This window comes from Girardinichthys multiradiatus, chromosome 18, assembly GCF_021462225.1.
Source record: "Girardinichthys multiradiatus isolate DD_20200921_A chromosome 18, DD_fGirMul_XY1, whole genome shotgun sequence".
Lineage (NCBI taxonomy): Eukaryota > Metazoa > Chordata > Actinopteri > Cyprinodontiformes > Goodeidae > Girardinichthys > Girardinichthys multiradiatus.
The window spans coordinates 27,805,937-27,830,053 of record NC_061810.1 but is presented as its reverse complement, the minus strand read 5'-3'; the positions used below and the strand labels follow the sequence as shown (position 1 = coordinate 27,830,053).

Here is a 24,117-nt window from a genome sequence, read left to right as displayed (position 1 = left end):
ATAACTGTTAGGGTATTATTAGCCTACGTATCCTTGCTAGAGTGCCAGAGGATCACATGAAGCCTTTTTAGGGGGGATGGGCAGAGTTTGGAGAGGTTGGTATGGCTTTAAGAGTTTACTACCAACACCTCTCTCTCTCTCTCCTACACACCGCAGAAACTTTGGAGGGCTGGCGAGCAGTGGGATACCTACGGGCAGGAAGTGACGGGACTGCACTGATTTCAGAAGGAGGGGAGAAAAGCGAGAAAGGTATCAACACAAAGCAGACTGCGGAGCAACGTGGGACCGCGTCGGTGGTGGAGTGAACTGTGCCTGATCTCAATAACACCGGAGCGAGAAACTTTTTCAATGGAAGGAGGTTACCAGCAGTGAGGAGCGGAGATTTTACTCTGCAGGCTCAGATATCCATGACTGTGTTCACACTTCTGCAAAGCATCGGCACCATATGGAACAGTGACCCACAAGCCTCCAGCCTCCCCCAGCTTTGAAAATGAGGGACAAAACTTAACGCAAAAGGAGGTGGTGGTCGGGGGGAGAAAAGTGTGGGAGACAGTTGGAGGATATGAACTCAGATCTTCAGGTTCCGCCACGATTATTCGCTCCGTCGGGTTCAATTTTGCGTCTTCGGGGATGTTTGCGGGTTGCACCTCTGCGGCTTCGGTTCGAACGCTGGCCCGCCTCTGCGTCCTGGTGCTGATGGTCGCCGTGGGATTCGGGTCAGAGCTTCGGGTTCGGGTCCGGCTCTCGGACGGGTTGGTGACCGATGAGGTTTTGGAGGCGGACAGTGAGAGAGACTCGATATCGCTGGAATTTAAGCAAGGAGATGGGACCCTCATCACCTTTGTGGCTGACTTTAAACAGGTGAGAGGGGCTTGATATTTTATTGTTTCAATAAATTAATCTTAGTTTGACAGGTCAATGTTCTGGGTTTCTAATTCTACACTGAAACGTTTCTAATTATATATTGAAACGTGTTTAGGAATTTAAAGCTTTTTTTGTCTGATAAACATTTATTGGTAATGAATAAAGATAATAAAACTTACAATTTTACAAGTTACTATATATCATAATAAAGGAGCCAACTTTCATTTAATTTAATTTAGAACCTATTAGAATCTTACCCAATTAGTTCCCTCCAAAGGCAAAATCTAATTAAGGCCCCTATAAAGGCAGATTAGGCATTGGCTAGTTGTTTTGGGTATATTGTGCTTTTTATGTTACTGCACATACATCCCTCTCAGTTTGAAGACCATTTACTGAGAGGCCCAAGATAGTGCAGACTTTTCTCCAGCTTTGCATAGGAAAGAGTAATGCAGTGCTGCCCCTCCTCCACTTGTTGCTGTGCATTGTCAGTTCGCCATCTGAATGAACTCCCCTTCACTTTCCCTTGCTTACTTAAATGATACATTTTGGAAAATATTTCTGTCCGTGAAAAACACAAAGTGACAGTGCAGAAACGGAAGACATGCCACCCTCGGTATTTATTAATGGTTTGTTCACTTGGAACTTGTAAATCTGATTTTCTGAGCTCTCACTTGGAAATTAAAGGAGAACATCACTTAAAATTCAGAATTCCTACTGGGAAAGTCAGAGATCGTCTGATAAACCCCAATTTAAGTATCCAATATGGCTGCCACACCTGTGCAACATACAGAAAGTTACAGGTTTAGGCACATTTTTGGCCCTTCCGATTGTTTTGATCAATTTATTGTACTGTAACTACTGTAATTGTTAAATTGTACTATTGTATTTGTTTGTCTGAGCACATAAAACAGAGAAAAACACATGGTAAAAGGTCTTGTTGCTAATAGTTGGTAGAACCACAACAATTAGCAAATTCCATAGCTTGTGTGATTTGCAGCAATAACATGCTTAATTCAGGTTTGATGTCATTCCTAGGACTGAGGTCTGTCTTGTGAAGCAAATGTGATGCACTGTAAGGTCATATTTAAAGTTACAGTAAGTGACTTTGGTTTTATATTGGTAACATGGCTCACTGCCCAGGGTGTCACAGCCTTGGGGAAGACACAGGTGCTCAAAAAAAGGAATGTCAGTCCACACAGTTCATTACACCGTCCCCCAGCATCAGAACCTATTCGAAGTGCCTGGTTAAATTTTATTTTTCATGGAAATGTTCCGACATCAGTGGGAAAATTCCTATTTCCCCCACTTCAAGGACGAGTGCCTTCAGCAACATCAAGGAGGATTTGCTGAAATACTTCATACTTCATGATTAAGAGGTCAGTTCCTTCTGTCTATGGAAAGACGGACACAGCAAAGCGGTAAGCTGAAAATAACGCTAAATTAACAACAAACTTTATTTTAGACGTGAATTTATTGTGTATTGATATGATGTCCTGGCCATTGTTTTGATAGCAGTAGCATCGTGCCTTCTGCTTATGTTAGTGCTGTGTGCTGCTTTTAGCTCCTTGAGGACATAACCATACTGCGTGTTTTGAATATTATTTTTACATAAAAGGTTTTGCATTGTTTTTGTCTTGTTTCTGTAGCCCTAGACAATTATCAAACTATAAAAATGCCTGAACGGGTTAAAGTGGAGCGCTCTTTGACCTCAAGGGGCGCAGAGTTTGAAGCGCTTCAACAGCATTTAAAGAGACCGCACCAAAACAAGTTGCTCTCAGACGCATCTCAGAACAAGGGTAAAAGAGGAGCCTGTGGAGCTACAATAACAAGGAGTTCAGACCAAAGCATTGCAGTTCCACTTTATATAGACCACAACCGAATGATATAAGTGTGAAAAGGAAGGATGCATGATATGTCCTCTTTAAACTTAAACCACACCTGGCTACTTGCAGCATCTCTGTAAAGCAACTGAGTGCAGGCTCTACCTGAGCAGATCGCTCAACTAATTAACCAGCCGGTGTAATCTTAGACTCGTGTTATTCTTTAAAAAAGCAGCACAATAAAAATGTATATTACTCTGCACAATAAGCACTTGAAAACTACTACCACTTTAGAGGGAGTTCATTTTATATTGTCGTTTAAAACTGTGTATCTAAATCAAAATATTTTTTACTCAAGGTAATCATACAGTGAGAATCTCACATCAGCCCATGCAGATGGGAGACAATCAGAAACCCTGAGTAATTTTGCACTGTCCTTGACTTCTTACAATCTTGTCTTTTTGTTTTTCAAAGGAATCTGCTTTGCCACACACTCAGATATGTCCATGCTTTTGGTTGGAGCTAAATCATTACCCCAAAGCATACACGGAGGGTCAAAAATCTATGGATTTACAGCAATCTCCCCACCCCTTAGAGAATTTACTGTAAGACCATTACTAAGCTCTGTTTGAAAGTTTCATTCATCCTTCTCCGTCAAAGCGTGACTTTTAGCATAGGCCAAGACAGATGTTACTCCCCAGATGTGGACGGCCACAAAAACCCCAGCAGCCGACCGGCCCAGTCAAAGAGCAGATCGTAAATGGCCACGTTTACTGTTCTTTTAAAAGCAGATGAGCTCATCGAGTGTCCTTCTCCAGCCAACGCTGCAGCTTTTTGGGAAAATGTTTTACTTTTGACAATGATCACTCTGAGACGTATAAAATCTGAATCTTGAGAGGAGAGCTTAACAAAAAGCAAGAAAGGCATGTGTCTGTGATGGTTGTTGTCACATAGAAGCTGACAGGCTGGCGAAATACGGGCATGCGATTTACCGGGATTAAGTGGGCATATTTGACCTTTTTGATCTGCACATCTGCTTCGCTAACCAAAGCAGCTAATTTGGAGTTGAAAGAGGAAGGGCCGTTATCTCAAATCATTGGTGACAAAGCAACAGAGAGGGGGACGTGCATGTTATTTATTAGTAAACCAGGAGCATTTCTCTGGGTGTCGCAAGGCCATGTGCCTGAGCCCATACGTCTGCCTGCATGTGGTTTTGTTTATTTGAATGAAGCCAATAAAACTTCTTAGATCACTTTACTTTTTCCACTGGTTGATTTATCTGTTCCAGTTGTGGAGTCTGCCTCCTCTGTCTCCCCCACCTCTCTGTTCTCTTCCCACTCCACTGTTACATGTGGTTTCCATTCAGCTCTTGTCCGGTATCTCAAAGATTTATGGAAAGTCAGATGAGCTGCCAATTCCAGCTTCCATAAGTATATAGTTGGGAGGAACGTGATCTGGGCATTTTAACAGGAATGTCAAACAAGAGTCAGTACAATGCTTTGCCATCAGTCTGTCAAGGATAAAATTAACTGGTTAATTTACTACTTGAAGGTATTTAGAGCATATTTGGAATAATATTTGGGATTATTTACAAAATTAAAGCCTACTTCCTCTTCTGTTCTTTGTGAAAATATGGCAAAATGAGTAGAAAAGCAGGGAATGCTATAGCTATTAGTTGCTGAAGTGCTCTGCTGTGTCTGAAAGGACGGTTTATCTAAGCAGCAATCTACCCCCCAAGGATCTGCAGTACAGTAACTCCTGGACCATTGTGTTTGTTCTGAAGGCATCTGGACATATGGAAACATGAGTAGTTTAGCCAGCTCACAGCATCTGAGTCAGGTTGAGTAACAGCACATGAATATCACTTCATTTTATCCTTAAATCACATAGAACCTCTTAAATACCTGTCAATTATTCTGTGGCAGAAAGAACTGTTTAACTTTGGTACATCCATATGACCAACTCCAACGGTTGGTAACATCCTGATGAAATGCTTTATGGAAATATTGTTTAGCAGAAAATAAATGTGGTTTTCATCTAAAAGCTTCCTGGCTGCCACTTCAGTTTAGATCAGCCTTTTTTCTCTTCAGTAACTGACACAATTTATGGCCTTAGACTGTGTAAAACCTGAACATAAACCATGTCTCGCAGATTTGATGAATTGTTTTTATTTTTCCAGATGTCAAACCAGCTTGTATTAATGGAGTTCTACGTTCATTACCATGTAATGGGTTTGATCAATCCAGGAATGTGAAGAACAGTAAAGACTAACAACTCATGGGAGTTTTTTTTCTATCAAAGCTTCAGTGTTGAAGTTCTTTCTGTTTCTACCCACCCAAGTACAGACTCTGGCACCAACAAAAATACTAGTGTAATCTCGGCACCAGCTCAGAAGAAGTAGCTGTTTTGTCCGGGGCTGGTGGCAGCCTCAAGAATACCAGCAACTAATTAAAATGTTGTGAGTGTATTGTTTAAAACTCCTGAGTTAGATTTGCTTTCGATCTGCATCACTTAAGAAAAACATTACCTGTCAGACAATTAGTTCAACGTGCCACATAGAGCTGTTGTTAGAGCTGTTATTTTCCACTGAATCGTAATTACCTTGTCCAATTTAATGTTTAAACACTGACATTTTTATTATCTTCAGATAGTGTTAATAAATCCTGCTCTAAGAAATGTGTTTACCTCCCGTTTTCAGTGTGGCTGCTACCTATCACATTTATCTGGCTGTAGGAAAACCAAAGTGGTTTTTATCCGGAACCAGTACAGAACTGACTCCTACACCCACTCTGGTAAAGCACAGCAACTGCATCAGAGAAAAAACTTGTAACTTACTGCCGAAGAGCCCATCAACTGGAACAAGGACTACCAAATCATACTTATTTTTCCACTTAACTGAAACGTGCTCGACTCGGATGTTAAGTACTTCAAATATCTGAGTTCCAACTTATGAAACTGTAACTTTTAAAAGCCGTTGTATACCTTGATGCTGGAAACCTAGCCATGCCTAATAAAAGAATACTATGATTAATGTGATGATTAATGTGATTTGTGGTGTCAAACTGTTTCTATGGGCTGTGAGCCTTTGCAAAAATTCAGGATATAACAGAAAGACGGTTTAATATTTTCTGGAAGAGACGTGTTTATTGATATAGCTCCGAGCTTGTTCTCTGGCTTTGGTAACCATGCCCAGAAAGGTTTTCCAAACATTATGCTTCCGAATCCCAAACTAACATTCGAAGGGACCGCTGGCCGCGGATATGTATGCATGCATTTTTACCCAGTCCAAAAAGCTGGGGCACAATGACAGCATGAACCATACCAGCAGCCAATATGAGGCTTTTATTCACTCTTAAGGGCTGTTTTCTTATCTCCTTTAATATTTATTGCATACATATGCTTTGCCACGAACATTTTTATTTTAAGTTCTGAAGTGGATCAAAACCGCACACCAGTTTAATTGCAACCCCAATCTATGAAGGTGTCACTTTGTCTTAAGATCCAACTTCTCAGGCTAACTGAAGGAAGCATTAAACTAGAGCGTCAGATAGAGAGTGAGTTCAACATTTAAATATCATTAAATATATATTTACAATGGTCAATAAGGAATTTAAAAGATTACTGTCCCTACTTGCTTGGACTCACTCTTTTTTTGTGAAAAATGAATCCACATCAGTGGAGACGTAGCAGGAATGACGTTTTGTAAGGTAAGGCTTTTGTAATGATCATCGGTCAGGCGATCAATAGATGACTGGAGGCCACTTGGTACCATCTCACATTATCATGTTAAATGGGCCTGGATTTTGTAAATAATGGCACTGTGGTGAGAGGACTTGAGTTGTTATACTGCTTTGCAATTCATTCCAACCTAAAAATGTGGATTGTGTATTGGTCACAGTTGTTTCCCTCAGGTCAGTTCACTGTAATGGGCTTTCAGAACATCTTCAAAGCACAGAGGCAAGCCAAACAATGAGTCTTCTGCTAAATGAATTAGAGATACTTCACACACCCTTATTGCAAACTGAGCGTCATGGATGGAAAGGCCGGTTTGTTAGCTTTTACTGTACCATAATACACAGATGTTTGCCATATGCTGATTCCTGATTCAGTTGGTATGTTTTGTTGAGTTTGGACATTGACCTTTAACTAAACAAAGGCCATCTCTTGTTTGGGGACTCCTACAGGAATGTGTTTTCATCCCTTTTTGAATTCAAGAAATACCCATGTTTTCCAAGAGAGGCAATAATTTGTTTTTGTCATATAGATCAGTTGCAAGTCGGTACATTTTTGCCACACCTTGCCTCTTGCGTAGGCCTGAAACACTGTCTCACTTTGTCACCTGCACAAACTTGTTAGAGTCACCTGTTCCAGGAAATGCTGCTGATTCAGACATGCATTTGTACAAGGGAAAACTTCCCACACTGCTTTTGTAAAAAGTGACTGTGAATCATCAGTGAGTCAATAAAAAGTCATCCAACATTTACCTGGTATTATGAAGATGCAGGTAGCACACCAAAACTCCCTGCTTTTGATGTCACAATCCTTTTTAAACAGTTGATGGCTTCATTTGAGTGGTGTTTTAGGGATGGGTGGCAAAAATATGACTGATGCATTGATCTAGATTATTATAATTTGTTCACGTTGAGGTATCTGTCCCTTTTTAAAATACAGGACAAAATACATTAAAAATAAAACAAAGACTTGAATGAAAGCATGCAATAAAAGTTTTCTGATAATCCCAGTGTTGATTAGATTATCAGTATCTTACAAGACATGCCTTTAAAGACTAACCTCACTGGGACCTTCAGGGAGCGTTACCTAAACATTCATTGGTGTTCACTGAAGATTACACCTTTCCTAACATTTATAGAACATTCATAAGGACATTCCTTAAAGGTTTCTCGGAGGTTTGTTTCAACACTGAAATTATGAGTTGGTACTGGTATCTGGTAGCTATCAGCGAATAGTCTCTAAATGTTTCATGAAGACTACCTGCAACTGCTGCAATGTAACTTTTAGAGAACATTTGGGGAATGTTTGCTAGAGGTTTGAAAATCTGTGAACTTCAGAGAACAGAAGTAAACCTTTAGGTAACTCTCCCTAAGGGTTCTACGTTATTGATACGCTAATCAACGCTGTGAGCATCTAGGTAGCTTCCTCCAAGCTGTTTTTTTTTTCTTTCTTTTAGTGAACATTGAGACATTTGCATCTTTCCGGAATGACTGTCGGAATGTTGACTGAAGAAAACCTGCTAATGTTCTGCTAAGCTCTGCAAACGGTCCCTTGTTAGCTGGGTCTTCTTCATGGCAGTATGTGTTAGTAATGAGGACAGCATTTCCTTTAAGAAGCTTTAGTCAAGCTTATTTGTACCACTCATTTGATTAAAAAATTTATTTTTGTTTCAACGTTTAGTTGAAATTTAAGTTAAGATCCTCTTTGCACATTTTGTCACATTAGGAGAATGTTTTACAGATGAAGTGAAGTGCTTTTCTTGGTCATCCTTTGTTTCCTTTTGACTCTCTTTATAAAATACCTTCTTCCATGGTTGTTTGGTGGTTGGTCCCATGTGGCCTCTCAAGGCCCTTTTGCTCCAGCTGGTGTCTTTATCCTTCGTTCCCCTCCCACCAGCAGGCCAGATGTTCATTAATAATGCTGCAAAGGAAGATGGAGGAAACAGTCTTCCATCCCTGTAGCATGGAGACCAGCACATGAGGATATTTCATATTTGTTTTAATATGATGATGGTCTGGGTTGCTCAGGTTACTGCCTAGGACAAAGGTAGTGACTGATGATGGACAAGTTGAAAGCACTTGTGGCTTGCAGTTTACATAGTTGTAATCTTTTCAAACAATTTTTGAGGTTTAAGGAATGCTCTTGGCAACAACAAAGCCAACAAAGGGGTTAAGGTGCCAAAACCTCAGTTTCAAACATAGCATCCTAAAATGTCCTCTGTTAAATACAGAGCAGCTTCATTTTTTTGATGCTTGCTGAAGTTATAGTCACTTAATGCCTTCCATTTGTCAATACGTAAGAAAAACAAAAAAAACATTTAGCAGTAAAAGAGATGGAACTAACTATATTTAAATATATAAAGTTATGTTGCTTTTGAGACTCCTTTGGTAAACCTCCACAGAAAAATATTGATAATTGTTTTTTAATTTAGTCTTTTTAGACTAATTCCTTAGAATGTTTGTCATTTGGTTTAAATATGGCTACAATTACTTTTTCCATCTCTTATCGTGAAGTATGTTTTCTCCTGAAGCTGGATATGAGAAACGTGGAGTAACGTTTAGAGGTCGAATGGCATTGCAGCCATCCCTGTTGTTCAGTCCTTATCCATCTGCCTCATTTCCTTCCCTGTTAGCACTCACTGTTTGCCTTCCTCTAATTTCCTGAATGCAAAAGTCCACATAAACTGCGTGGTTGTCTGGTTAATTGCATCCAGACTGTGTGCAAATGAATGCATAGTTCCCTTGTGGTGGTCTGAGAGTTTTGTAAAGCGTGTGTGTCCAAAAAACAGAAGTCTGACGCCAGTGATGATTGTCTTTCTTAGTTGATGTTAACAGCATGGTTACATTCTTTTCAGAAGAATAGCCAAAGGGTGCGCCTTTCTTTCCATGGCCTCCAGTGTTTTGATTATCCATTTACTGACTCTGTTTACTAATTGGTTGGTTCTTTGGGCAGCCAGGTGTGACAAGCCCTAAATGTGACTCCACATTCCTTCCTTTGGAGCATCTGTAATTACCTTCAACTCAAGCATTTCTTTGCTCAGCGGTTTTTCTCCTACTTCTTTTGTCTGCGCTCATCTCCAACTCCGTCTACCAAACTGATCTTTAATCCCTGGTCACACCTGTGCTTTTTGACTGGTTCCTCTCTTACTCTAAGGCAAAGGCCCGACTTGTCACCACACAAGCTAAATCTGTGTGTTGTTTTTCTAAAACGGGGGCAGTTAGAGGTTCACTTTGGAGCTCAAAAGTAAAGAAGGCAAATCATCACTTGGATTTTTGGAAACAGAAGACAAATGCACCCTCTTAAAGTCCGTTTCAAATACGATGAAGGCCTTCAATGAAAAAGATGGAAAGGAAATTCAACTAAGAAAGAAAAGTCAGTAAAAAAAAAATCATCTCAGCCAGGGGTAAAATGCCTCTAAAGACTCACATTGATCTCAAATGACTCATTAATGAGAGGATTTAAAACAGGAAGAACTCCCTCCACAGGCGCTGCAGTCGGTACAGTTTTTGTGTCAAATGTGAATAACCATCCTCACCCTCATGAGTGATCTTGTGTTAGTTTATTACCCAAACAGATATCCACAAATCTTTAGCAATTTTTTCTTCACATGATCATGTTTGGCTTGTGGGTTTGCGGTGAAATTTCACTGTAAATGGAACCCTTTCAGCTTGTGAATAGGCTTTTGTGCACCTCTTAAATAATCTGGCCCACTGAAGGTAGTTACCATTGAAACAAGTCTTCCTCACTCTCTGTCTCTATCCCTCGCTCTCCCTCTCTCTCCATTCCTCCTGTGAAACAGGTTTTAGTATGTCCCACTTGTCATGGTGCATAAATACAGGCTTGTGTTTGGCTGGTATCCAGCGGTAGTTTGTCTACAAATGCACTAAAGTCCGTTGTGTAAGCGAGCAAAGTTACAAAATCTGTACTTATGTAGATTATTTATAGCTGTACTGACATTTATGCTGCACTGGTTGGGGAAGAGGACTTATGGCTACTCCATCTCTGGCATTGACTCGCTTTTATTTTAAAACAAGCCAAAGATTTTCTTTCTAATGCCTATACCTGGTGTTTTTCTCTAAATTTTGTCTGCAAACCTTTAATTTTTTGGGGGTTTGGGAAATGCAGTAATTGATGGGTGAGTCTTTTACCCGACATAGGACATATTGTAAATGCCTGTTGGGTGCTCTTCATTTTCCAGTTAAAGGATGTCTTTATTTAGAACTACTTCTGCCAATGTGAGATTTTTGGTCCAAAACGTACTGACTTTGAGGCGAAGCAGGTTTGCTGCAACAGAATAGCTGCAACAGAATAGATTATCTCCTTTATTTGCTCATGGAAGCATGACTCCAATTTCTGTCATAAGCCAGTTTCACACTAAAACTGGACATGTTTTGGAAAAACTGTTCACAATTTGGTCCGCTTTTCTTTCCTGGGGCTGCTATTCACACGTGTACTTCACAGCTGGAGAGTTTCTGTCAGAGATATGTCTGCACAGCTGGAAATGTAAAGGGGGTGGAGGGGGGGGGGGGGGATAGATGAAGCATCTGTCCACAGCAAACAGGAGGAAGAATGTAACTCTGACAGGGAAAATTTGCTGGCTTTTCTTTACAACAGATTTGGTGAGGATGCAGGTTAGCAGATGTTTAACAGCAAGCGGAAACGACTAATGCCAAGCACGCTTGCATTAAATACCTTAGATTATTTGATGCTTACACACTGTAATAATATTTGAAAGAACTCAGGGTGAATGCTTTTGTCAAAACCTGTATCTTTTCTTTTTAAGTTAAATTTAACTTCAAAACAACGAAAAATGGTAGCACATTTGTGCTACCTTGGTCCTAGAGATGCACAGATCAGAGTTTTGTGGCCAATTTTCTAATCTCAGCCAGTAGTCATCAGTTATTTATATTAGGAACACGGTTTGTATGCAAGGTGAGTCCCTATAAAGTTGAGTTGACTTTGTAAATTGTCATCAGTATATTAGAGATTAGCAGGAGGGGGACCAAGTCATTGTCACAAGGAAGCTTCAAGTATTTTCCAGCCGAGTTCCAAGTCAAGGCATTCAAGTCTCAAGCAATTATTTAATAAGAGTAATAATAACTTTGAGATTTTTTTTAATGATTTTTAAAAGCTGTTTTCCTCTGCCAAAATAAGCTAGAGGGAGTGAACTTCAAAACCGTCTGAAAATCAGTGGTGATGTTTAAAATCCTGTTTTTATATCATATAAGTAAGATCAGATATGCTGCTATCTGCCAGCTTAGATACACTGGCTGTATGTGGTTCAGGAGCCTGTGACCTTGCAGGCTCCATGATCAAATTAGTGAGCAGAAAAACTTGGATGTTAAGTTCATTCGTTTATTACCTTTGATTCATCATTCTTTGTGTAAGTTTGTGGAAAGGAAGTAAGATGTGGTTGCCTCTCTGTTTTAGATTTCAGCCCATGTTTCACTTACTTACATTTATTTATCGTTGATGACCTTGTAATCTGTGCAAGCAAATACAATTTTATATATATATTATTTAAATAAGCAAAATTGTTTTAAGAAATGTACAAGTGACGCTTAGTAAAATACAGAGGATCATCTGAATAAAATGTATTACATTTAAACAGGCAATTTGCATCTTACAAATTTGCATGTGGAAAAAATTGTATTATTATGTAAATAAAATAACTATTTTTAGTATAATAGTGCCATTAAACATAAGCTATAACATTGAAGCCTTGCATTTGTGACATCAGTTAAGCCTAAATTATAAAGACAAAGACTTTTGTTTTATTAATTTTCTTTTGAAGGAAAAAAACAACTCTATTGAGACTTCAGCGAAGACATCACTATTGGTCTCCATCTCGGAGCATTTTGCGCTGAGAAGTCTTTAAGTCAAAGAGTTTGTCTGACTTGATTCTGAGTCACATGACCCAAGTTCACAAATCTGGACGTCAGCATTACTAAATGTAAGCAGCAGTCTCTGAGCCTATTCCCTGTAAAATACATATCATTACCTTAAATCTGAGATTTCAAAAAGGCAACATTTCTAAATCCCACATGATCCATGACAGACGAATATTAAAAGGATTCAACAACTATAATTAAACTTCGTCAAACCCAAGAATGTGTCATCCAGTGAATAATTTGAGTTAGCATTAGGACTGTTTTAAAAAAGGTGCTGAATAGGATTTTAATGCTGCATTGTCAAGATTACATCTTATGTTCTAAAGGTTACTTCATCTGCAGTGGTTACCACAAAGGCTAAAAATAAAAGAAAATATATTATTTATTTCAATGTCACACTGTTTCCAAAACTATTTTCTATCTATGTGTAATAAAAAAAAGTAAAAAATGAATACAATAGTTCGGGTTTGTGAAAAAAAAAATATGGCATTGTTTTTTAAGTCACACAGTCTGGAACAATTAGTAATTTAGTCTCATTTTATTTCATTAACCAGAAACATGTTTCAAAAAGTTTAACAGGAAAAATACAATTTGTAAATTGGCAAAGAAAAAATCTTCTTCAAACTAATTTGGTAATTGGCAGACGTTTGGAGGCATCTTGTTGAATTATTAAGAAAATCTTAACCTGCCTGTGTCGTAAAGGACAATGTTAGGTTCAACTGTTGGTGTTTAACTCCAGAGTTTGAATAGTGGTTAGATAAGTAAATTCCAACGAAACAAATAACTTTCGGCTCTTCCCATCCTGTTTTTACCAGCACCTGGTTCTAATGGTATGTTATTACCACAAGGAGGCAGTAGGTCACAAAATTGTGACTTCTAGGCATAGGCATAAAAATAACTGCCACGCTCAGGTATTTGGTGTTTTCAGCAACAGAAACGAAGGTAATTAGGCTGAATTCCTTTCTTCTTTCCAATCTAGACACGCTCATTTTACAAACAAAAATACTAATTAGTTTGAAATAGTTTTTAAGATTAGCCCTTGATGAATGTAATAAATAAGAAGATAAATAGAAGTTGAACAATGTCCAATATGGCTGCCATCAACATAAAGGGTATAGGTAGTTCTGATGGTTTATATCTGCATGGCGCAGTTAGTAAAGGACCTAGGACCTTTAAACCCAGGACCTTCTTTCCTTGCAGCAAGAGGGTTCTGGGTTTGAATCCCAGCCTGTGGTCTTGCATATTCTCCACATGAATGGATCAGGGCTCTTGGTTTGTTTTGCCAATACTAGTTAACCTGCTTGCACTAGTTAAAAGTAAATGCAGAACCCACACAGGCTGCATGGTATCAGGAAAGCAAGATAATGTAGGTGAAACTTACGATGATTTAGGCATAGTCCATATTAATCTAGTTTCTAGTTTTGGATGTATTGTTAACATAGACCTTAGATAGTGAGTAGTTGAACCATATACTGAAAAAAATTAATTGATCAGTTCTATTACAAAAACATTGTTTCAGTGAAAAATTTCCATATGTGTAATGCTGCTGTACTCGCAATCAAACAGCATGGCACCATGGCAATACAGAAATATATTGATTTTACCAGAACATGTAAATGCCCTCATAAAGCAGCTCCTGCTGCATTAAACAATAATCATCACCAAATATATTACCAGTACCTGACAATGAATGCATGGTACTTATATATTTGGGTCATGTTAGTCCTGACAGGTTTTTGCGATACTGACATATATTCCACTGATACTGACATGACAGAAACTTGCAATATATTTTGCAGCCCCAACAGACACACAAGCACGTCATCTTGTTATTACTCTGACTAAAAACAATTGTAATGTCAGTTGTTTCAGTAAAATGCAAATACCTTTGCTTTAAAATGTTTATAAATGCTATGTTAAATGAGATAATGGATTCATGAACTCTTATGGAAACTACAGTCATGGTTTAAATGGAAGGACATCAACAAGGTTTTATATATCTGGAAGTAATAATTAAAAAAAAATCTGTTTTTTACAAGGTCCTAAAATAAAGGAAATGCCAATTCAGATTTTAAAAAAAAACTGTTTTGGACATCCAGTTCTTGGAAGTTTGGCAGCTGTCTTGAATATTTTCCACTTGTGAAAATTCTTTCCCACCATAGAATAATGGACTTCATGTTGTCTGGAAATGACCAAATAGTCCCCTACAGATTGATGCACAGCAGCAATTGCTTCAGCACAATCACTTTCCTCTGACTTGAGTGTTCCACAGCAGCAAAATGCCAAAATATCTGTTTTTATTGAGACACCCAAACCTCCTGACCACGATTTAATTCACAGATAAACAACAACTGTCTGCTTCCTGGTGCCCTGGACCCCATGGAAGCAGTAAAGATGAACTTGCTGTTTCTACATTTTCCTGTACTTTTATTCATATTAATGACTCTGTGTAACCTGTCATCGTTCACCAGTAGTACTTGACGTAACGTATACATGTTACATTCCAAACCTCATCATTTATAATAAACACAGATTGTCTCTCCTTTCAGTTTTTTTATCTTTTTAGATTCTCCAGAGGCAGAGAAATAAAAGGTTTAGTGGGCAGTTAATTTTCTCAAAACAAACAAACCAAAACTATACTAGTTAAACTGATCAAAAAATACATTTTTGAGGAAGTATTTAAAATAAAAACCAACCTTCTATTCTAACGAGGAATGCAACAGTAAGCGTTTTATGGGTCAGTTTCCAATCTCCAATTTTCTTTGGTTATCAGCGTTTACCTGCTGGTACCAATTTTACACGATTTTGATTTCACTTTTTAACTTTTATTGACAACTAATTATTTTTTTGATGCTTACTGCAATCATCATGATTCATAATGTTTTTTACAACAGCTGGAAGTAAATGACTCCAATGGAAGAAGCAGAGCAACTTTGCAGTAATATGTCCTTTTGTGTGGGGAAGTCTGTTTAATGGTAGCAGCATAAATGAACAGCTGACCTGCAACAACCTTTTATGCTTCCTCTGCTTTCCTTTTTTAAAGTCTTAAGTGTTGCTAAAATTGGGTAACTATAATATTTTTTCTCTCAGTAACAATTAGCACACTAAGGAGTGTAGAAATGCATCGTTCTGGTGGAGGTGATGCAATCATTAGTCTACATAACATTGCATGAGAATTTTAATTCAATGTAGCTTGCGTATTTCGCAAAGGTTCCCTGACAAAAAGGGTTTCCGACCAATTGGTCACCGAGATCGTTGGAAAGCAAGATGGATGAACTCCAAGCCCTACAAAGGACCCAGCCAGAGTAGTGGGAATGCAGTATTATGTGTTTCACTGAGACATGGCTGCAGGATCATATCCTTGACTCCAGGGTCTCTCTTCCGGGCTTTCTGACATTACAAGCAGACAGAGATTTAAAGAGGAGCGGCAAATGTAAAGGAGGTGGACTGGCAGGACTTGTGAACAACAGATGGTTTAATCCAGGACATGTTACTGTGAAGTGTCGTCTCACAGTCCAGATATTGAACTGTTAGCAGTACGTTTTCGTCCATATTATTTAGAGAGTTCACCCGTGTTATTTTGGCAACAGTATACGTTCCACCTTTAGCTGTTGCCAACACTGCATCTGATGCCTCAGTTGTTGCTAAGCTAAAGACACAACATACCAATGTGTTTGTGGCAATATCTGGTGATTTTAACCATGCTTCACTCTCTGCTACACTTCCAACGTTTAAACAATTTGTCTGCTGCTCTGCCAGAGAAAACAAAACATTCGATTTGTTTTATGCATATGTCAAGGACTCCTACATCTCTAAAGGAAGACCTCCCTCTAGGCAAATCAGATCACAATCTTGTTTTTCTCTGCTCGAAATATAAGCCCCTTGTTCAGAGGCAACCTGTAATAAAAAGAACTATGACAAGATGGTCACAGGAAGCTGAAGAAGCCCTGTGAGGTTGCTTTGAGGCTACAGACTGGGACGCACTGTGCCAGCCACATGGAGAGGACATCAATGCCATGACTGAGTGTGTAACCGACTATATAAACTTCTGTGTGGATAACATCATCCCCTCCAGAACCGTGAGATGCTTCCCCAATAACAAACCCTGGATCACCAGTGACCTGAAGGACCTGCTTAACAAGAAGAAAAGAGCCTTCAGAGAGAAGACAGAGAATTATTGAGGAGTTTACAGAAGCAACTTAAAGTCGAGATAAGAGACAACAAGGAGGTGTACAAGAGGAAGCTGGAGAGCAAGCTCTAGCAAAACAATATCAGAGATGTGTGGACAGGGATGAAGAAGATCACAGGTTTCAAGCAGAAAGACAAGAGGAGCGGATGTCTGTATAGAGCCAATGAACTAAACACTATTTTCAATAGGTTCAGTTCAGAAACAAGCTCAGCATCCTCATCTCCTACTCACAGCCAAACAGACATCCCACCCTCATTTGACCCACAGCTTTCTGGTCACGTGTCAAATAATTTATCTTACAACTCAGCCAGGGACCCTACTGCTTCTACATGTTTTCCTTCAGCCAAACCAGAAGATACTGATGCTCCCTTTGCCTCCACTTTCCACCTGTGTGTCTCAAGAAGTCAGGCGAAGCGACAACTGCAATAAGGCTGCAGGTCCAGATGGTGTCAGCCCTAGAGTCCTGAAGGCGTGTGCAGAGCAGCTCTGTGGGATTCTGCAGCACCTCTTCAACCTTAGCCTGGCCCAGAAGAAGGTTCCAGTGTTGTGGAAGATCTCCTGTCTTCTTCCGGTACCAAAGAAAACTCAACCATCAGTCCTCAATGACTATAGACACTTTGCCCTGACATCCTACACCATGAAGGTCCTAGAGAGACGTCTGTTAGCCCACCTGAATAAGCAAACGATAAACTACCAAGATCCTCTTCAGGAGCACCACAGGGGACTGTACTCTCACCATTTCTCTTCACTCTGTGCACCTCAGACTTCCAATACAAGACAGACTCCTGTCATCTGCAGAAATACTCAGATGATTCTGCAGTCGTGGGGTGGATCACAGATGGACAAGAAGCTGAGTACAAGAAGGTGGTGGACCGCTTTGTGGCATGGTGTGGAAACAATCATCACATCTTGAACGTGACTAAAACAAAGAAGATGATTGTAGATTTTAAGAGAAACAGGAAAACTATTTCCATCATGGGAGAAGAGGTGGTGGTGGAGTATAGATACATTGGTGTTCACCTGGACAACAGACTGGAGTGGAGATGCAACTGTGAAGCCATCTACAAGAAGGGACAGAGCAGACTGTACTTCTTGAGGAAGCTTAGGTCCTTTGGTGTTTGCAGCAAGATGCTGCATATCTTCTATAAGTCTGTTGTGGAGAGTGTGATCTCTTCTGACATCATCTGCTGGGGAAGCAGCATCAGAGCCAGGGACTTAAAAAAGCTCAACAAGCTGATAAAAAAGGCTGGCTCTGTTCTGGGGACTCCTCTGGAACCTATGGAGATCATTGTGGAAAGACGGATTCTTCATAAAATGAAGAACATTATGGAGAACCCTGCGCATCCTCTTCATGAGACTGTCCTACAACAACAGTGTCTTCAGTCAGAGGCTTCTTCAGATGTGCTGAACCAAGGAACCAAGAGCTTTTTGTTCTTTTAATTACCTTTGTTGGAATTCAGCTGTATACTGGATGTGTTTCTTGGCAGAAACCTCCAAGAAGTGACTACACTTGGGTGTAAAGGAAACACCAAATAATTGCCACACATTGGCTTTTACTGGCTAAATAAACAAGATTTAATGTGCCTTCTTCCGTTTAACTGTACAAGTTTAGCTGGTTCTTCTTCTTTCCAGTCTTACTTTACTCCATCCATTCGTCAACTGTATCTTTGTATCTGGCAAAGAGGTGTAACAGTACAGTTTTCTTTACCTTGAGCTCCAGACTAAATCAAGCGATTGATTCAAAATGTCCTGCTTCTACCCTGAGGTTTTTTTTCTATTGTCCAAGAGTGATTTGGCTCTGAATGATCAATAAAAAGTTTTGCCACAGTCAGCACCATTGTTCCCTTGCACAAGTTGGCAATCATTAATCAGGACAAGGAAAATCAAAGCGAATGGGAGGAGATGTCAAATACTAAACTTTAGCATGAAGTCAGTTCCACAGAGGTATCTCTGGCAAGGCTGCCCTGCTTCTCTGTAATTACCCAGAAAACCCTGGGGCAAATGTGCACACGTTTCTCCCTTTGCCTACTCACAGCGTGGCAGTGCAGCACTATGTGTCTGCAGTATGGGAGGTCTCCAAGACACGGCCTCTGCATTCCCCCACATGTGATGAAACTTGCTCGTCCCCCCGTGTGAGCATTGTACACCCTCTTCCTTATATCGCACCGTGATATATGCGTGGCTCCTCCAGTCCTGACGTCCTCTTTAATCATTTCAGCTTTGTCTTATTATTATCTCCACATGGAAAGAGCTGAGGTTTCTAATCTCTTCTGTCTGTGTTGCTGCGCTGTTCTGGAGTCTCCAGGCCGGGTCACAGAGATCTCATCAATATTTGCTCAGTAGTTTCTCTTTTCCAAAGGTCAAATGGTGTCGCATGATTGTCTTGTTTAATACCCCTGCTTGTACTGTACGCCTGCAAGGAGCTCTGTTCACAGCCCAAAGTGGCTGTCAGAATGAGGTGTAGTTTTTGCAAGTTTTGTGCAAGTTTTCTGTCAAAATCTGCACAGCTTAAACAGTTGTAAGACAGGACGCACTGCTTTGTTGTAAGTGGTTACCCCCCTTACTCTGTGGGGTCATCTCTGGACTGTTTATCTATTCCAGAGTGCTACTCCGCAGCAGCCTGTTCAGAGGGATGTGTGAAAAGTGGAGGAGGGGTGTTTGGGACTGCAGAGAGGTGGGAGCTCTCTGCTGTTTGAGCTTCCCATCATACTTTGGTTCCCCCTTCCCCCTCACCTCGGTCAGGACTCTTTACGGCCTTGGTGCCAGATCTGTCATATGTGCCAAAAGAAACACTTTTTTATTGTATTTTAAGGTCATGCTATCTAAATTTTCCTGCAAATAGTTCCTAATAAAATAGCATTGAAAAATGTGCCTTCTTTAAACTTTGCACAGAAACTTTAATTTGACCCTGCAAATAACCAGAACACTGTTGTCGCAACACTGGGCAGGCCTACAGACAATAAAAGTATTAACAAACTGTCAGATGAGGCTTTATTGGCACAGTGAACATAAACTTCTCTTTACTTTTGTCAGACAGTTGTTTGAACATCGTTGAAGTCCACATATTGAATTACTTTAAGGGTGTCTGGTAATGTGCAGCAGTGGAAAGAATATTAGCTGTAATCTGTAAACAGTAACTTATTGCAACCCGCCTTCGTATCCTTTAGGAGTCTGTTTATGTGTTCATCCTCCATTGCCTCTTTCAGGAAGTGAAAATATTCCGAGCACTGATCCTGGGCGAGCTAGAGAGAGGGCAGAACCAGTACCAGGCGCTGTGCTTCATCTCTCGCCTCAGCCGCAATGAGATCATCCCCAGTGAGTCCATGGCCCGTCTCAGACAGGTATGACGCACCGGATCTAGTAGTCTTGTGAGCCCATTCACGTTCAATAAAGTAAGGGACCTCTGGCGAAGTCATTATTTTTTTAAATGTCTGTGGGTTTTCTGTTTCATGAACGTGTGCTATTTCAAACTAGTGGAATGAAAACACCAAGTATACGCATGTCTTACTAACGCTGTTCTAGAGAATAATCACTTGTTGCTTCCAGTGAATCAGAATTTGCTGTAATTTTTTTAAATGTTGAATAGATACGTTTTTTTTTTTTTTTTTTTGTATATCCCGGCGGTATCCCATTGTCTGAATGCTATCCCTCCTTTTTTTATGCGAGTCATTCTTTCTTTTCTGGTATACTTGTATAAATCCTTCGTTAATTTCCATCTCCCTTGTGTCCTTCCTTCCATTTTTGTTTTCTCCCTTCCTTTCCTTGTCCACATTTTTATCTTCTCTCCTAGTGTCCTTTATTTCTTCCTTCCTTTTTTCTTTATTCCGTGTGTCCATACTTCCTTCCTTGTGCCCCCCTTCCTTCCCACTTTTATTTTATCAATCCTTCTTTCCTTACCTCTGTCCTTCCTCCCATGCGTGCTTCTTTTCTTTATTCACTTGTGTCCTTTTCTCCTTTGATTCCTTGTCTCCTGCCTTAATTTCTTGCGACTTTCTTTGCTTCTCAGTTTCCTCCTTCCTTTGTTGTTTCCCTTTAGCTTCTCCATTGTATCCTACGTCCCTTTCTTTGTGCAGATTCAATATTTAAAACCTGGTAATAGTAAACTTCTGTGTTTATATATTTTAGATAAATGCAAATGAGTCTGGAAAGATATGAAATCTGTGTATGAAAAATAAGTAGGAACCCTGTAAATGGACCACTATTCAAGGAAGACCTTGAACATTGTTGCCGGGTTTGGATAAAATGTTTTCTAAACATTATAAGATATGTTGTCGAATCTTAACTGTCAGACTGTTTAGGAGCTATTTAGTGGAATTAATAAACTTCTAACCCCCCCTTTAAGACATTTTTTTTAATCGTAGAAAACAAGACATTTACCCAAACTTTAACAAATAACTAAATATTTTTGACAATATGCACCTGTTCATTTGTGCTGTTTCCTCCAGAAAAATCCTCATGTCATACGTCTGGCAGAGGAGCGAAAAGGGCTGGAGCAGCTGACGATGAGCGCTGCGGTGAATCTCAGCCGGGCTGGGCAGCTCAGCTCCCACATCCACAACATGTGCAGCGAAGCTCAAGAGGCCATTTACACAAGGGAGGCAGATGTGAAACACTGGCTGGAGAAAGGTAATCAGACCTGTCCTTCAAGCACACATGGATTTAGTTCATTTTAATTTATCTTTACATATTTGAAAACATGATTTTTACATTATTTTCTTTCTTTTTTTTGCCCAATTGTTTGAGGTTTTGTAAAAGCAATAATGCCTGTCAGTGCTGAGAATCAGTATGACAGCACCTTTGTTCACTGACAGCCATATTTGAAAGAAAACACTCTTGATGGTCATGGTTCAAGGAGCACCATCATATCCAGAGGGAATCACACATGCATCTCTTTAACATGACAAAGCCCCCCTCTTAGCCCACCATCTGCCCTCATTTTTTACCACTTTGTCTGCCCTCTTCAGCTCCATACAGTATTTAATTGAGTGAAAACACAAGGAGATGGTTTCACACTACTGTCTGATGGCATGCTTTTGTTTTAGCTCTTGTTGACAAGACTTGCTTTTGTGTTGCAGGAGTAGATGGCTCAATATTTGAGGTCTTAGCCCAAACGACAGAAGCACCCAGCTTTCAGGCCTGTCATTCTACTAAAGACTTGTGGCAGCCATGTCTCTGCACATTTGGCCTGCGTCTGGAGTGGTACCCATGTCTGCTTAAGTACTGCCGCAGCCGGGACGGCACAGCCAAAGGAACCACTTACAAGTGTGGCATCAGGAGCTGCAGCAAGGGCTACCATTTTACCTACTATGTTCCCCAGAAACAGCTCTGCCTATGGGATGAGGAGACCTAGCGTTTTTCTTTGGGCAGTTTAAAATGGAGGAAAAATAATTTCTCCAAAGACAAGCCAGTGCTTGTCCACCAGTTCTATACATGGCAAAACTGGACCTTGACCAGCAAGATGGTAAATCAACATTTTATGTATTGGGAGTTAATGATAAAAAGGAGATCAATTCAGTGACCCCAAACAAAGGAACGACAACTGTCACAAGTAAATGACATTCTTCTTATCCTCGTTGTTAATTTGCCAAAAACTACCAACTTTGTGCCTCTTTTGGAAGAATTATTGTGGAAACAACACAAGACAACAACTGCCTCTGAAACAAGCTTCGATGTGCACAAAGCTGAACGGTGTGTTTGTGGGGAATGAAACGGCAGTGGAAAAACAACTGCGTCCCCCCCTTACCGCCGTGGAGGGAGACCTCTTGGTGAAGGACAATAAGGATGGTGAATTTATCTTCGCTGTAAGCTTCTATAAAAAAACTAAAAGTATATGGCCAGTTAAAGCACCTGTTTATAAACAGGTTCACAAAGAAATTGCCTTGCCAACCGTGGAGTTATTTTTGTTTTGGTTGCAACACAAAATTGTTAAGGGCTATTGTATGATCTTTTCATATTGCTCTTAATGATTTTCTTGGAATTTTTCTTCGATTAGACAAGCTCTTACATCAGCCTATCTAAACAGCAAGTCCTCAGAAAAACTAAATATTATGCTAAGACATCTGTAACTCCTGGGATTTGGATATTGTTTATACAGGTGTAATGTTTATTTGTTCCTATCATGTCTTTGCTGTACAGCCTTTCTTTCCACCCAATTTATACTCTTAAGGAGCCAATTCCTGTTCTAACACTCTTAGAAAAAAGTGCCAAATAAACCTAATTTAGCAGAAATACAACTTTTAAAAGGGGTGAGAGTGTCCTTTTCTAGACAAGAGCTAATCAGTATGTTTCACACAGAAAAAAAACGTTTGTGATCTTTACTGCCATCTTCTGGTAGATTGAGGTGTAGGTTCAACTGCCATAAATCTGTTTTGTTTTCTTTTTGTTTTTTAATATTATCACTAAGATGTTTAATTTATACATTTTTAGTATTTGGTCATTACTTGCATAGTTGAAGAAGCTGTTCATGGGACCAACTTAAGCTATGTCTGTTTGTCTGATGTCCAGAGTAATATGTGGAAGTAGATTTGAATTGTCTTACCTCTTTAATGGTCTTTAGCTACCATATAAACATTTAATTTTTACTTTTCTTGTTGTTGGCTTCTCCTGCTAACTAAAGAACCAAATAAGTGAAACATTTGTCACTGTGGCCTTTTTGTGTTAATCAAGTGCCTTAACATTTCCACAGATGTTTTTGCAATGCAATTGTAGATTGAGTGGTTGAACATATTTTTCTATGAAAGAGATTTTTTGAATTGTTGTAAATAGTTGTCATAAAAAGAAAATAAAACAATTTAGGTATTGTATCTTGTAGAGCTGTTTTACAGAAATTGTTTCAATAAAGTCATTTTGCACTGCATAAGAGACTGCTTGACTTTTGGGTAATTTTTTAGCTTTTAGTTACATGAAAAGATGTTGACTCATCCACTTGTAGAAAAAAAAGTTCAGTTTGTAGATTCAGAATTATTGAAGTACGTTGCTTTTTCACATTTTGTGACATTTTAGACATAAACCTCGGTGTCATTGAGATTTTATGTGACAGGCACAAAGTAGCATTTAATAAGAAGAAGAAAAAGGCTGCATGGTTTTGGAGATATTTTACAAAAGATTCAGAAAAGTGTGGCATTTGTCTGCAACCTGTCTGCTTTACTCCGATGCGCCTAAATAAAATCCATTGTAACCAGCCAGCTTCAGAAGACACCTAATTAGTAAAGGGAGTCCACCTGTGTGTCATTTACCCTCCGTGTAAATCCAGCTGTTCAGTGAAGGCCTCGTAGGTTTGTCCGAGAACTTGAGTGAACAAACAGAAAATCATGAAGATCAAGTAACAGGTTAATGAAAATAGTTGTGGAGAATTTTAAAGCAGTGTTCAGTTATAAAACAATATCTTAAGCTTTGAACATCTTGAGCCCTGCTCCATCTAAATATGGAAAGGGTTTGGCACACCTGCTAAGCTATGAAGATGTTCACCTAAATTGAGACGCAGGGAAGCAGCCAAGAGATTTATGGTAGCTTTGGAGAAGCTGCAGAGATCCTGAGCTCATTTGGGAGAATCTATCAACAAGTAGTAGTATTAGTCATGTGCTCCATAAATCTGACATTTATGAAACAATATCGAAAGAAA

General features: G+C 39.6%; 1 protein-coding gene and 1 long non-coding RNA gene across 2 annotated transcripts; both read left to right on the top strand.

Moving 5' to 3' along the window:
* Nucleotides 1-159: 159 nt before the first annotated feature.
* Nucleotides 160-23,359, top strand: oafa (OAF homolog a (Drosophila)). The gene is made up of 4 exons (XM_047392573.1): nt 160-861; nt 19,703-19,837; nt 20,942-21,122; nt 21,572-23,359. The coding sequence occupies exons 1-4, from the start codon at nt 631-633 to the stop codon at nt 21,844-21,846; spliced, it is 822 nt and encodes a 273-aa protein (XP_047248529.1). The 5' UTR covers nt 160-630; the 3' UTR covers nt 21,847-23,359.
* Nucleotides 2,460-5,715, top strand: LOC124884582. The gene is made up of 2 exons (XR_007042472.1): nt 2,460-5,142; nt 5,383-5,715. It is a non-coding gene; the product is annotated as an uncharacterized LOC124884582 (long non-coding RNA).
* Nucleotides 23,360-24,117: the final 758 nt, after the last annotated feature.